Source organism: Capra hircus (assembly GCF_001704415.2).
Source record: "Capra hircus breed San Clemente chromosome X unlocalized genomic scaffold, ASM170441v1, whole genome shotgun sequence".
Classification (NCBI taxonomy): Eukaryota; Metazoa; Chordata; class Mammalia; order Artiodactyla; family Bovidae; genus Capra; species Capra hircus.
This window is the reverse complement of record NW_017189517.1, coordinates 36,497,026-36,512,891: the sequence shown is the minus strand read 5'-3', so window position 1 is coordinate 36,512,891 and position 15,866 is coordinate 36,497,026. Positions and strand designations below refer to the sequence as shown.

Here is a 15,866-nt window from a genome sequence, read left to right as displayed (position 1 = left end):
AAAATGGAAAGCGCTACCTCAAACGTTAGTAAACTTATACACGTGGCAGATTTGCTGTTGCTCTCATTCTACCTCTTATTAACAGTGACCTAAAAAATGCATTCAGTAAAGCTCCCGGGTTAACATTTATGAAGAATGGTAAGTAGAAAGAGCTTCTGAACATAAGACAGCTCACTGATAACACAGAATTCCAGGATCAGATTTAGCAACCATCTCAAGATGGCAGTAAAAAGCTATTCATTAGTTTATCACTTTTGCAAAACTTAAATCTTCTTCCTACTCTTTTCAGCCTTCTATGACAAAGAAACATTAACTACTCACCTTCACCTGGCACCCCACCTTCTCAAAAGACTTTATGAGGCGGTTGTTATGATACATCATTACTCCAAACTGGTTATTATTCTTGCAAGAGAACCCAAAAGTTATTTTCACCTGCTTATTCTGAGAAGAAAATCATTAAGGAGACAAACACCAGAGGCTTTAGCACACAAAATTTTGCATTATATTATAGCAAATAAACATCAACCACCAGTGTATATGAACTGATACAAACTTCACAAAGCATTTTAAAAATCTGTATCAACAGCTTTAAAAATATTCTTAACCTTTGACCAAGTAATTCTATTTCAGGAATTTATACTACAGAAATAGTGAGAGAAGACCATAAAGGTTTATGAGTTATAGAGATTTATCAATGATTTATAATGGCTTAAAAAACAAATAATTTATATGTTTGACAATAAGGGAATGACTAAATAAATGTTAGTGTAGCCACATAGTCTGTTACACAGTTCTTAAAATTATGCCCTTGAAAAATATTTGGGAATATTAGGAAATGTTCAGAATATAGTAAGTATCACTGAAAAATATGTACTATAAATATATGCATAAAAAGACTATAAGAAAATATATCAAAGTATCATCAGTGATCTAAACATTCATAAAACATAAAACATTACCTAACCTTTGCTAACTGCCTAATTTACTACTAGATAAATACATGGCACAACACAATTATAAGCAATTAGGTATGTCCAGCTAATCATACAAAACACAATGAAAGCAAAAGCATAAGGAACAAAATCACTTTCAAAAGTAATTAAAGATTTTAAAATTTAAAAAAAAAATAAAAAATTAAAAAAAAAAAAAGTAAAGGACAGTAATTCTGCTGGAAGGCAGCTATGCTCACCACTATACCACCAATGCACACTAATCCTGTTGTAATCTATTTCATGGGAAGAAGCTAACAAGCTTGAATAAATACAACAAAGAGAACTAATTATATATAAACATGAATAATTATGAATTTTTAGCAAGTCATATTTGATTTAAAAATCAAGGTAAGGGAGTGAGAAAGATAAAAGGGAGAGAAAGAACCTGAGGTTTTCATTAAAACAAATACTAAAAAAATCTTCATGTCTAAATGAGTTAAAATTTTTGTTACTTTTGCAAAAACTGATCTTCATTATCATCTCTAAGTAACAAGCTACTTGCATCAAATCCATGTGATAAATGGACCAGGTATGATATGAAGACATAACATAAGTGATACATAACACAGTAATATTTGGCTCACAACATCCCATGTTCTGGTCTCCAGAAGCCCAATTCAAACCACAAGTAAGACCCCATTCCAATGCAAAAATGAAACAGGGCAAAACTGCCCCAAACAAAAAACCAAAATTCTACACCACAAAATTAACACTTTAAAGATAAAGACTGTCAAATTGTTTCCGTTATACACTTTTAAACTCTAAATTATGATGTGGGAGTACACTGGAGTAGAAGGTTCCCAAATTATTATGAGGGGAAAGGACAAGAGGGGAGAAGAAGGCTTTGATAACTGAGAAATAAATAAGTTAGCATCAGTATCTTTTCCCTCAGTGACCTTTGGAGAAATTTTATTAGAAATTACATTTTACTCATAGCTGTAGTGAATTCATTTAGCCCAAATTCTAACAGGGGAAGGTAACTAGTTTAATGGGAAGGGAGGCTGAGAAGAGCTGAGGTATATACAGAATGAATGCTTAGAAGTATCCTGATAGAAACCCATAAGAGAAAGAAGCTGAAGGCAGAAATATAGTATATCCTGAAACAGTAGTTGAAAAGCACTTCTTTAGACTGGCTCTGTTAAACTTAAGGCACTAAGATCCCAGCTCCATACAGTGATATTATAACTAATTTACCTACATATGCTAATGATGTTAGCTCTGGCTTTGTTAAGCTGGGTGTGGGTTTTTTTTTTTTTTTTTAACTTTCATAGTAGACAAGGATTGTGTTCTCCAAAAGGAGAAAATCAATCTGCTTATAAGTAACAACCATATGGCTATTTTAAAAGGGAACAGCATTTTCTCATTTTTGGTCAAGGGAAGAAAGACAAAGTAAGCTAGATAATGCCTCTGATAAAGTAAACAGTGTGTGAACAGGTTTCTTGGGCCAAGAGCTGAGCTTATTACTAGAAAGTAAATGACATGAGCAATTCTTCAAAAGTACTTATGAATTCTCATCCTTTCAAACACTTGTTTGGCCCCCAAATTCATAAACAAAGATGGACCTAATTTCCATAGTTTGCCTTAAGATTCCTCAAGTGTCTGAAATCCATTCCCAGGGCAATCAGGGGGCAGAAGTGAAAGTGAGTAATTAATTTCTCTGCTGCTGCTGCAAAGTCGCTTCAGTCGTGTCTGACTCTGTGTGACCCCAGAGACGGCAGCCCACCAGGCTCCCCCGTCCCTGGGATTCTCCAGGCAAGAACACTGGAGTGGGTTGCCATTTCCTTCTCCAATGCATGAAAGTTAAAACGTGAAAGTGAATTCGCTCAGTTGTGTCCAACTCTTAGCGACCCCATGGACTGCAGCCAACCAGGCTCCTCCACCCATGGGATTTTCCAGGCAAGAGTACTGGAGTGGGGTGCCATTGCCTTCTCCAAATTAACTTCTCTGAATGGCTGCAATTATGAGAAGTACAAGGAAATCCATGTCAAATCTGTTGAAGATTACTCTCACCCTAGGTTTCCCATCTCCTAACTTCTATCAACATAAGTCTGGACTTCTTACAGCAAAACTCATAGCCTATTCAAAAGATTAACAAATTTAAGTTAACATTTTGCAACAAATTTAAGTCAACATTTTGCATATCAAATAATATGTAATAAAATTCCTGTACAAACCCAACAATGTGGATCATTCCTTATAGTAGAGATTCTCAAACTTGGTTACTCATTATAATCTGTGGAGGATTTTTAAATTAAAAAATATTTCTTATTTAAAAAAAAAGAGATTTCAGAATCTATTGAACCAGAATCTCTAAAGACTCAGGATGCTGTATTATTTTAATAATTTCCAGGTGATCTCTGATAAAACTGGTGCATAGGTTGGTTTTATAAATACCTCCTTAGGATACAGTAAAATAGGGTTTGTCCTATAACACACATTTTTTAATAGAAAAAGGAAAGAGTTCTGTTTTTCTGTGCCAACTTGGAAATCTAATCCTGACACAAAGAGGTCAGTTTCACGTAGTTGAAAGGATACTGTGAAGGTAGGTTTATATATATCATATCCTACGTTGGCCAGGCTCTTGGCAATCATCTGGGTAGTCACCTTCTTCTGACGCAGAAAAATTTTCATCCGTGGCTTCATGTATAGAATGCCACAAAATGCCTATGGAACAGTGAAGGCAAAGTTATTACACAATATTGCCAATTCTACTGACATCCCCATAAAACGCTGCTAGCATCTGAGATCTCATCTGGGCAAAGATTTGGCTCAGTTTGTATACTTTGTTATTCTACGTCAAGTACCATACTAAGTACTGCTGACTATATTAGCTACACTGTTTGACGGTGAAAAGGAATCCGAGTATAGGGTTAAAACGTTGTCATCTTTATATAACTAAAGTGAGATTTTGTTCTGTAATATTTTCATGTTACAGGACATCTTACCTCTCACTGTTGAAGAAAAACCACTCTTACTCACCCGTAATGAGTACTCTGTTTCTGGCAGCTCAGAGGAAACGCCACCAGTCTCTTTTTCATCTGTGCCAAAATCTGTTACCAGGATATCATACTGATCTGTATCAAAGTCCAACTCAGACTTTCCATCTTTATTTCTGGGTAAAAGAGAGAAGTACCAATCTAACAAAAACTGGCTCCAAAGGACAAAAATGCACTAGGAACCCAAGAGAAAAGAAACAACATGAGCCAAAACTCAGATACCTATTTCTTTCCCTGACTACCAGTTCAAAGGAACTATGTGTTACTTGTTTTGAAGATCACACAATATTTAAGGGTATTTCCAGTCTAAACAATTCTGATATGTTTCATAGAGGTGTTATACTAAGTAGCAAAGGAAAGAAAAAAACAAACGTGGGGATGTCTGTGATCTGATAAATCAAATGGATACATCAGCTATCCTTGAGGCAGGAGCTTAATATAGAATTGTTAGGTAGGTCATTCAACAAAATTTCCCCCAAATGAATAAACAGATGAATCAAAATCTACTCTTTCTAACTTCAGTAATAGTGTAAGGACTAATAAGATTTCCCCAGATCTAATTCTATTTCTTAGAAGAAAAAAAAGACTGTGATAGAAACAACATATCCTTATTAGTCTTCTAGGAGATCATTTATACAATTGTCATTTAAATATAATAGTACTCATATTCCTTTCCTAAGGATATTTCTTCTCATAATCCCTTCAGGTCACTTAAATATGGTCTATTCCTAGACCCTGGGATACATCACTAACAACCGCCAGAAGAAAAAAGGCAAAACTCATCTTTGTTACTGGAAAAAACTCCAAACAAATGATGGATTACAGAGAAAAAACATATATCAGAATAACGGTCCCCCAAATTTGTTCTGTGTAATGGCAGTCCCCCAAGATACTCTTAAATATGAAATAAAGATATAAAGTCTATATAATCAAATAAAATTAGAGAGACAGTTTCTGATTTCCAGAGCCAACTCTAGCTTTAGGGACACCTTCTTCATACTTCAGGCTCCAGAGGCTCAGAGTTGCTGTGTTGAAAATGTAGCTCCTTTTTCAGGGCTGAACCAGAGCCACTATCATATGTATCCTGTATAAAGCTCAGGTCATTATAACAGTATATTCTATATTTTCCAGGATAATCCTGATTCCTGCTACCCATCCCACTCTAACAAATGTACTCTGAGGAGATTCCTGTCCCCCACGGCCCTCACCATTCACTGTCCAAGGAAAAGAGGTCTGGAGAGACAGTTTTTTAAATTTGGAAACTGCACACTATATTGCTCTCTTAAATATTTTCACTGTATGTTGAAATAACATTAACATATTAAAGCCTCTCAGAAGTGCTATAATAAAGTTATGTGGTAAGCTCTGTTTAAGCCAGCTTTTCCCAAAGTTATTTGACCACGGAATCTTATTTATGTAACACCTAGTACCATATAACTGAGAAACAATATACAAAGAGAAAAGTCTGCTGAGAATGTGTTTAAATCACTGGGAATACTTCATGAAAATGATCCTTTATAATATAAATTATATTACTTGAGGTTTTCCTAGTAGGACACAGGAAGATGTAAATTACCTTACTTTTTTTTTTCTTTTTAATTCAAAGTACTTTCTTTTTTTTAATATACACATGTGTACCTGTGGCAGATTCATGTTGATGTATGGCAAAACCAATACAATATTGTAAAGTAATTAGCCTCCAATTAAAATAAATAAATTTAAATTAAAATAAATAAATAAATTATATGGACCACCACAGTTTTTTAACTAAGTTTTACCCAACTAAGAAATGAGGCAAAATACCTGACCTATGGAGAAAAAGAAGAATGAATATATCTGATACTGTGTTCTATTAAACATAAGAGTAGCACTTCTATTTTATATTAAAGATTTTTTGGTTTCAATGGACACTATTTCATTTAACATGATGAGGTGAGACAAATGACATATCCTAAACTATTTCTAGGTAGCTTTATTAGCTCTAAATATATGACCTGAAGTCAACTTCATTATAGTTCAAATTTATCTGCTTCAAAGATTTTTCTATTTCTGATCCAACTACTCTGAAAGCACAAATACACATATCCTTATTATTTTAAGATTGTGTTGTGCTTTGTTACCCTAAATTTTCTTCCTTATACTTCATTTTCACTGTCAAATAGGTGAAATACCTATCACTGACCTATCTTTAAACAGTGTCTGTGAATATACAATAGATATTTATAATGGATTTGGAAGATTTTAGAATAATATTGAACTATCTTGATGGTAACAGCTTCAGAATATGTATACAGGTCTTTGCATTATTAAGCGGCACACTTTACCACTGTCTCAAACAGAGCTGTGGTTCTAAGAAAGTTAAGGAAAAGTATGCAATGAGATACAAACATGTATCAAAATTTATCTACTCTGCTTCTCTATAGAAGAGGTTTATTAAAATATGCTTCATTGTATTGCTTCTGTTTATTAGAATCTATCACTCTTGGATACTATACCTGCGGATGTTCCAAATGAGAACACGAGTGCCTTTTTTGCCTGGGATGGCATCAAACTGGGACAGCAGGTCATTTTCACTGTTGAAAATTGAATAGTTCAAGATGGCTTCTAGGCTAGGCAAGGAATCCTCAGTAATAATCATTTTTTGTAAAACCAAGTATAGTCAAAGAAAAATTATCATCTTCAGAGGATGCTATCACAGGAATATCTGCCTTTTGAGTTGCATGTTTAGACAAAATATAAACATAAAAATATAAAGCATGGACATTACTGCTTCAGAAGAAAGGTAAGCGGGGAGGGGGGGGCGGAATGCAGAAAGATTATAGAGACAAATACCAAAATCAGAATCAGTTACCCTTGCAGAATACTGCTTCAAAAATTTCATGTAAATTAAGACAGTCCTATACTTAAGAAACAGATCAAAGTCTGAATTTTTAGACTCTTTGGAAGCAATGAGTTCAAACTTTATTGCTATACTGTCTGCCTAAAGACAAGCTGGTATCTAACAAAAATAATAGCTTGCCCAGTTAATAGTAAAATGAGCTATTCAGCTGTCAGATAAGCTAATGAACAGTATGTTTCTAGGAGGGTGACATAAATATAACTACTTTTATGGGGAAAAAAGAGAGAAGGCCCCAGGGAACTGTACCATAGGAGTGGTGGGGGGTGGAGATAGTATATAGATCAAATCATGTAACAATGAAAACTGCAAATAACAAAAACATTTCTCAGTTTCTTCCAATGATCCATTTATTTTAACAATGTTTAATAGGGTGAAATTCTAGTTAACTTTAAGACATCTGAATACCTCTTTAAATATGAAAACTTTTGATAGCTGGATTTGACCTAAAGAAAGAGGTTTCTATCAAAATTGTCAGGTTAGACTAATTTTTAACTAGCATTTCCCATTTCCAGAAAGGATATTGTTCTGCTGGTTGAATGGAACAATTGGTACAATAACTGCTTGGGCCTGGACACATTCCAGATACGTCTGTGATAGGAGTCCAACAGTGAGAGTGCCCCCGTTCTTGGTGAAGACAAGAGCATCCTTTCCTAGCCGCATGGAGCCTGACTTGAAACCATTACCAAAAACTCCGATGGGACACTGGCTCTTCTTTATGACTTTATCTGTAAAGCCAAAGCTGCAATTATACAAGAAAAAAGAAATCAGAAGAAATCAGAAAGGCAAAAGAGCATCCTAAGAAAGGTAGGCCGAATGTTTGGCTTACAAATGAAGAACACTTATAAAAAGTTCTTCCTTTTGGTATTTCTGGGCAAAACTATTAAGTGAAAACATAGGAAATAACCATGGGGTAATGGCACTGATTTTCCTGTGTGGTTTGTGTGTACATAAACACTTCCACTGCATTAGAGTCACATATTATAAAGGTAAAGGTAGCCTCTTTTCACTAACAGAGGCTATGGCGCAGCTGCCTTTCTTGTTTAGATAAAAGAGCTCTGTTTGCTAATAGAAAAGTTAGGGGAAGATGAGCACGGTAGTTGTCTCAGAGTACACCTGACAGAGGGTAACAAGAGTACCAGATACTGACGCTAGTCAGAGGTATGAGGCAGAGAGTAGGCATCCCTAACCTGGTTATATCACTCTCTAGAAACTGGAAAGTCAGAGGTTATGTATCTTGCAAATTTCAACTATTCACTCAAAGGATAACACTTCCAATTCTTACCCTCTGCTCCATCTGCTGGGACATTTCATTGGAATGTGGCCAAGGGATGAAAACAGGTAGTTCTGCCTCTGAATATCAGCAAACAGCTGCAGTATAAAGTCTCTCATTTTACTAAGGGCCTTTCACAAAGCCACCTCAACAATCTCTGCAGCCCCTTAGGATCAGCTTAATCTAGGAGCTAGATTCTTCCCCTTTCTTCTATTTCCATTCAAATACACAACAAAATGACCAAACCAAACAAAAATTAAAGACAAGGAAAGCTAGAAAATAAGTATTACCTTCATGTATCTTCTTTCATGACAAATAAAACTAATTTTTTAAGGATGAGTTCTCTCTAGATGGACTAAGTTTTTAATATTGTATACTACCATCCATTCCATAAATATTTACTGAGTACCTACTATGTGCTGTGCATCATGCTAAGCAGTGGAGATACAACTGTTAATAATAAGAGACATAATTCTTGCCCTCATGGTTTACAGTGTAAGGAAGGATTTCATATATTACAGAACAGATGTTTTTCCAACATCAATAAAATAGATGCTCTACCTGCCATGGCTGAGCAGCTTGGCCTTGGCTCTAACTCTTTTAATTGGGTTGAAGTACAGTCCCTGAGTTGGGAGGATCCCCTGGAGAAAGGAATGGCCACCCACTCCACTATTCTTGTCTGAAGAACTCCATGGACAGAGGAGCCTGGATGGCTACAGTCCATGGGGTCACAGTTGGACACAACTGAGTCACACACATACATACACCTGATTTCTACTTCCTGGAGGTGGGGGTTTGTGTTTACTCGCTAAGGAAGGAGGATCACTTTTTAATTTTCAAGTGTTACAGGATACCATTGTGTCCCTTGAGATGAGACACTTTAAAAGACTTTTGTGTATCCAGCAAATAAATCCAATCGCATAAAAAGGTTAATTTCTAGGGTAGAACTTCCTTTGAAAATACCAAAAGAGCATTGAGCTTCTGCAGTCTATAGGCCTTAGCAATCCAGAAAGTAAACTTAAAGAAGTTGGTTAAGATTCAAGCATTCCTTTTCCTCCTGTGACAGAATTACCTAAAAACGACAGGGTTTTGAGGAGGATTAAATGTCACACTATGTGTACAATATATTATAACTTACAAAGTAGTATTTAAACTTTAATTTTAAACCCTAGAAGTCATTCAGAATGGTCATATGCTATCATCTACTTCTACTTCAGATCTAATGTCATATCTAAAACTCAGGGCTCTTTATAAACAGTAATCTTACCTACCATGTGAAATGGATCTACAGGGTTATTTGGACTTTAACCTTCTCTAATGCTACCAAGATGCTCCAAAATCAGATGGTGACTGAGCCATGAAATTAAAAGACGCTTGCTCCTTGGAAGAAAAGCTATGACCAACCTAGACGACATACTAAAAAGCAGAGACATCACTTTGCCAACAAAGGTCTGTCTAGTCAAAGCTATGGTTTTTCCAGTAGTCATGTATGGATGTGAGAGTTGGACCATAAAGAAAGCTGAGTGCTGAAGAATTGATGCTTTTGTACTGTAGTATTGGAGAAGACTCTCGAGAGTCCCTTGGACAGCAAGGAGATCATACCAGTCAATCCTAAAAGAAATCAGCCCTGAATATTCATTGGAAGGACTGATGCTGAAGCTGAAACCCCAATACTCTGGCCACCTGATGTGACGAACTGACTCACTGGAAAAGACCATGATGCTGGGAAATACTGAAGGCAGGAAGAAAAGGGGATGACAGAGGATGAGATGGTTGGATGGCATCATTGACCTGATGGACATGAGTTTGAGCAAGCTGTGGGAGTTGGTGGTGGACAAGGAAGCCTGGTGTGCTGTCGTCCATGGGGTCACAAAGAGTCAGACACAACTGAGCGACTGAACTGAACTGAATGCTACCTAAGCTTCAATTAGGTGGTCAAGGGAAAGTGGTGAAAATAGGGAGATTATATTGCTTCTTTAATTTCCTTATCATTTCTGCTTGTTCTGCCATCTATCATCTTTTCCTCTTCATAACTATAAACTTTCATTGTATTATAGCTTATATGGTGGTGGTGGTGAAGTTGCTAAGTCATGTCCAACTCTTGTGACCCCATGGACCATAGCCTGCCAGCCTCCTCTGTCCATGGGATTTCCCAGGCAAAAATACTGGAGTGGGTTGCCATTTTCTCCTCCAGGGGACCTTCCCAACCCAGGGATCAAACCTGGGCCTCCTGCATTGCAGGCATATTCTTTACCGACTAAGACTACCTAAGGTTGGAAAGATAGGTAGTGGGACAAGGCAGGAACCAGAAACGCCAACGGATGAGAACGAGGTGAGAGGAGCTGGAGGCTCAGTTTGTTTTTGTTGTTATGTTACCCTCAACTCTTCCTCTGTGCTCTTTTATTCCACTTGCATTCCCATATTAGGTATTCTATTTAACTGAAAAATCTCAGAATACATGCCAGATACCAATCAAATCGTTGCCTAACATAAATGTATTCACAATAAATAACAGAATTGTAGGAATGACTCTTATATAGTTTGGTATGTGTGTTAGTCACTCAGTTGTGTCCAAGTCTTTGAGACTTCATGGACTGTAGCCCACCAGGCTCCTGTGTCCATGAAATTCTCTGAGCAACGATACTGGAGTGGGTAGCCATTCTCTTCTCCAGGGGATCTTCCTGACCCAGGGATTGAACCCAGGTCTCCTGTATTACAAGCAGATTCTTTAATTTTCCATAGATATTTTGTCTTAGGTGGTTTCTCTTCACTAAGTAAGTCCTATTCTATCGCCTTAATGAAATAGACAACAGTATTTACATAGCAAGGGGGCTCTGTAAGTGGAATCCAGGAAAATAGCAGCTTCTTTTCAAGTTCCTTAAAAAAGTCAACTTTAGAATCTAGAGAGGTAAATTTAAACTGGGACTCTGATCAATTAAAAAAAAACTTAGCAAATTCATGGACATAAAAGGGAAAGTACTGCTGTTCTCTAAATGTACTGGTGATATAATGTGTAGCATAAAATAATGAAAGGATACTCAGCATACTGCTAGTCTCTGGCTGTTGTTTTAGAAGAACAGACCTACTAGGAAATATACTTCTTAAAAGAGGTTTTTCAACAAAGGCAGCTGAATATAGACTAGTTGGTTTACACACTATCCCCATAAGCTAAACAGAATTAATTGTGAATCTTAAAGGAATTTAATGATAGGCTTTTTCTTTTTACCTTAATTTTCATGAGATTTTGTATTTATGGGAGAAACTGTTACTTACATAACTATTTTATTAGCCTGAAAATATAAGAGCAGCATAAAAAGTTGGAAAACGTAAATAAGATTATAACAAACTCTGTAAGTCAAATAGAATTTCTGTAGGCTTAATAATTTTGTATGATTACCTCTGTTATTTCTTCCAAATACAAAAGTAACATGACCCCAAACAGAAAAATTAATATATTTCATAAAAGTTTTCAATGCTACCTCTAAAATTCAACTATTTTAGAACAAATTGTGGTACATGGAATCCCTGGCTGGAATTCTGGACTAAATAATCTCTTTTAAATAAATGGGACCTTTTAACTGATTCAAGTTTGTTTCAAGATATGATCAGAAATAAAGTCCAATACATATATTATACTTAAGCCAGGACTCATTTTTTAAATTCTCTAAAATTAAACAGACTGTGGTTGCCAAGGAGAGAAGGAGGGAGGTATTGGGATTTGGGGATCAGGAGATGCAAACTGATATATATAGGATGGATGGACAATAAGACCTACTGTATAGCACAGGGAACTATATTCAATATCCTGTGATAAACCATCATGAAAAAGAATATATATACATATATATATGTATAACTGAGCCATGTTGCTGTACAGCAGAAATTAACACATTATAAACCAACTACACTTCAATAAAAATTTTTAAAATTCTCTAAAATTAATTTTTAAATATGAGGAACAACTGCCCATCTCAAATTAGCGGGAAACACATCTGGCATAATAATGTCAAAAAAATCCTAAGGTTACTGTAGTTTCTGCCTGTTTTGTTCCTTGTGAAGGAAGCAAAATTTTGAATTAATGATATTCATCCTTAAATCTGAACTCAAATGTCATTTCTACATGGTCATCTTTTTTGATTCCATAGACTAGATTAGATCCCTCTGCTATATATTCTCATAGAAACTACTTTTCCTTCACAGGACTTACCACTAGCAGAATAACCTATGTAATTGTACTACTAGTCAATTATTTTGTATCTTTTTCACTAAACTGTCAGCCCCTTGACAACAAGGATCATATCTGTCTGGTTCACCCCTTTATCTACAGTGATTTTCACATAGGTAGGTGTTCAGTAAAAATTTGGTTAAAGAATATAGAACAAAAGAGACAGTGTTAGTCGCTAAGTTGTGTCTGACTCTTGTGACCCCATGGAGGACTGTAGCCCACAAGGCTCCTCTGTCCATGTCATTCTCCAGGCAAGAATACTGGAATGGTTTGTCATTACCTTATCCAGGGGATCTCCCTAATCAGGGATTGAACCCAGGCGTCCTGCACTGCAGGCAGATTCTTTACCATCTGAGCTACCAGGGAAGCCCAGAACAAAAGTTGTTGCAATTATTTTGAAGCCATCCTCTTCCTTCCTCCTGCCTTATAATTGTAAGCACCAACTCTCACATATCTAGTTCCACAAACAAAATAGAAGGTGGTAAGATTTGTTGTGCCCACTATTTGAAACCCATGTCACTGGGATAACATGTGGTGGGAAAGAATCAATAAGAAGATACGTGATTTTAGGAAAAAAACTAGTACATACAGATTTAGACATATAAATATTTTGGTTCCACCCCACCTAAAATCCTATTTTTCATAATATAAAATATTAACTTTAGGTGATAAAAGTGAGGCTGTAAGTTCAAAAACAGGGCCAACTCCATACCTTCACCAACATACTGGCCATATTCTTATTTCACTTTTAGAAGCTTTCCCCAGATATTCTTCTAATTATGAGGATCTGAGACATATGGTACACAGATTGCTGACTGGTAAAACATAACCAACTTTATAATTGGTTATGCCCAAATTTCACTTCTTTGATGACTCAAAAAGATTTCCCTAGAAACAGGGTTAGAGAATTAGAATACCTTCAAGGAGAACTATAACCAAATACATCTCTTCCATTTTTATAGTTCAGAGCCCTTTCCCTCCTCCACTGGTACTCATGCTTCACAGGAAGCCACATGGAGAGTAATAAACCTCATTTTCTCAAAAAGGAACTAAGAAGGAAAGAGTTAAGGAAGCACTTATCTTTCACTGAGTGATATGTGAAGATAATGAAGTACTAACTTACATTCTTTTTTATTTTAACTTACATTCTTAATTACAAACCTTTTAAAGTAATTAAATGAACTGACAGTGGCAACAGAAATCTATATTACCAGCTTCAGCAGTTAGAAAAGAGAATTTCCTAACTGTAATTCTCCTGCAAAACTTTCAAAGATTATGTGTATGACATCTTCTGTATCTTTCGTGGGGCTTGATTATACCTGGGAATGTTCATGGTTCTAATATATAAACTGTTACAATGCCAATACTTCTACTCTAAGACTGAATTTAAGTTAATACAAATTGGAGAAGGTCTCAGATCAATGAAGACCTCCAGGTCTTTAGCCTTGCTGTTCTTTTTGCCTGGACTCTCACCCTTGCCCTCTTGTACCTTTACCTCATTAAATTCTACTAATCCCCTCTTAGATCTCAGCCTAAACATCATCTCATCTAAGAGGCTTTGCCTGACCTTCTAGATCAGATAGGGCTTCCCTGATGAGTTATCTCATTGCATCCTATACTTTTGTCTCATCATACCTATGGTTTTTTGTTATTACTAGTTGACTGTCTGAATTGCCAGCTAGACTCTAGTCTAGACTCTAGTTCCACAAAGTCAAGAAGAGTGTCTATTTCATAACCTGTGTCCTGGCACATAACAGCTGCTCAATAAACATTTGTTGAATGAAGTAAGAGGAAGGAAAATATTAAAAGAAAATTACTAAGCCTTAAATAGAGTTCATAAACTCAAGACAAGAGGAAAAGAATGAAGATATCTTTACCTGAGCATTCGGTGTAGTTTATGAGGTGTCATCCCACATCCATCATCAGTAAAGGTCAAACAAGTTTTTATTCTTGACCTCTTCAACATCTATAAAGACCGTCCTGGCGGATACATCTGGATCTACAGCATTATCTGCAAAAGGTAGAAATCTGTGATATTAGATCTCTTTTTCTAATATTCTATTAAAATCTCTGGTTCAGTGCCCCTAAGACATAGAAACTGTCCTTTATTCCCTTCATGTGAATGTCCCAGAAGGTGAGCAGAGAGCATTAATGGTATGGGGGAAGAAAGGTACAAGAGCAGATGGGTTTATGAAGCTGATTTCTAGATTTCATATAATGACTGACGTGCAATCTGCCTTTTTCTCTTCAAACTTCACAGATTATGGGAAAAGTAAGTCCTCCATATACAAAGCATTTTGCTCCATTTTTGTCTTATTACTTCTTATCTTTTAGCCACTTTACTGCTCACAGACATATACAGTAAAGGGTGGTTATGGAGAAGAGTTGAATCTGCAACTTTGTTACAAATAGATACACACCACACACATTCGAATTTATTGCGAAGATTTTATTTTCTACTTTTCTTTTACATCACTCTTCCATTAAAGAACACAGATATTATCACCATCCCCATTTATAGCATGAGAGGCACTAAAAGAGTTAGAGGTTAAAACCAAAACACTGCCTGTCTGCCTAGATCCAAAGGCTGTAACAAGCATGCTTAGAAGAGTGAGTCTGCTTAGGTATTCTGTAATAGTCTTGAAGGTGAGACTGTCTAATTCTCATTAAATGGAGAACACAGAATTAAAGTCGGGAAAGATATATAGAAAGTTTTACAATTCTTTCTGGGTTAGGTCTTCACAATGAGTTATTTATCCAAGAATCCAAAGACATCAAATATAGCCATATCCTGATATGTGTGCCATGTCTGCAAGCCCAGGGGATGACACTGGCTAAATAGTCACATCTTTTTGCCACAGGTGCCAGTTTACATAATTGCCAGTCATCGACACACGTGGTACCAAAAATCTCATTAGGGCTCACTGGCTGGAGTGGGAGGGCAGTTTGTGCAATCTGTTGGACTGGTGTCTCAAGCACTCCTGTCTTTACTGGCTCTTTAAACAAAACAAAGGCCTTGCCTCCCACCCACTTCCCTTTCCCTGGGATCCTACATTGATTTACTGATACCATGTGGCTGGGCTGGGAGATCTGGGTGGGGCTCTGGTTGTAAACTCATCCCCACTACCAATGTTCAAATCATGGCAGTTCTTTGTGGGGAACATCACTTACCAGCAAGAGAAGTGTTGCACATATTCAAAATATGTTTTTGTAACACAATTAACAGTATCAGTTACAACCACTTAAATGTGTGGAATGCCCATCAAATGAAACAAGACAGATTAATTTCAAGGGCCACAATGGTATTGCCAGAATTACTGATAAAATTGTCACTGACTGTAACCCAGAATGTCTTAACAGCATTAAGGCATCACAGATAGCCCCAGAAGGGGATTAAAAGGTCTGATAGAGTCAATCTTTAAGGACTACATGGGGCCAAGCCTTGTGTCATGTGATAAATCAAGTGGACCAACTTTTGGCAGGA

At 36.4% G+C, this 15,866-nt stretch overlaps 1 protein-coding gene across 1 annotated transcript in view; it reads right to left on the bottom strand.

Moving 5' to 3' along the window:
* Positions 1-15,866, bottom strand: part of MORC4 (MORC family CW-type zinc finger 4) — a 61,278-nt gene that overhangs the window by 40,919 nt on the left and 4,493 nt on the right. Inside the window, 7 exon segments of the mRNA XM_018044262.1 lie at positions 322-441; positions 3,528-3,656; positions 3,972-4,104; positions 6,484-6,631; positions 7,409-7,626; positions 14,260-14,327; positions 14,329-14,393. Of these exon segments, the coding sequence (XP_017899751.1) occupies positions 322-441; positions 3,528-3,656; positions 3,972-4,104; positions 6,484-6,631; positions 7,409-7,626; positions 14,260-14,327; positions 14,329-14,393 (881 nt within the window).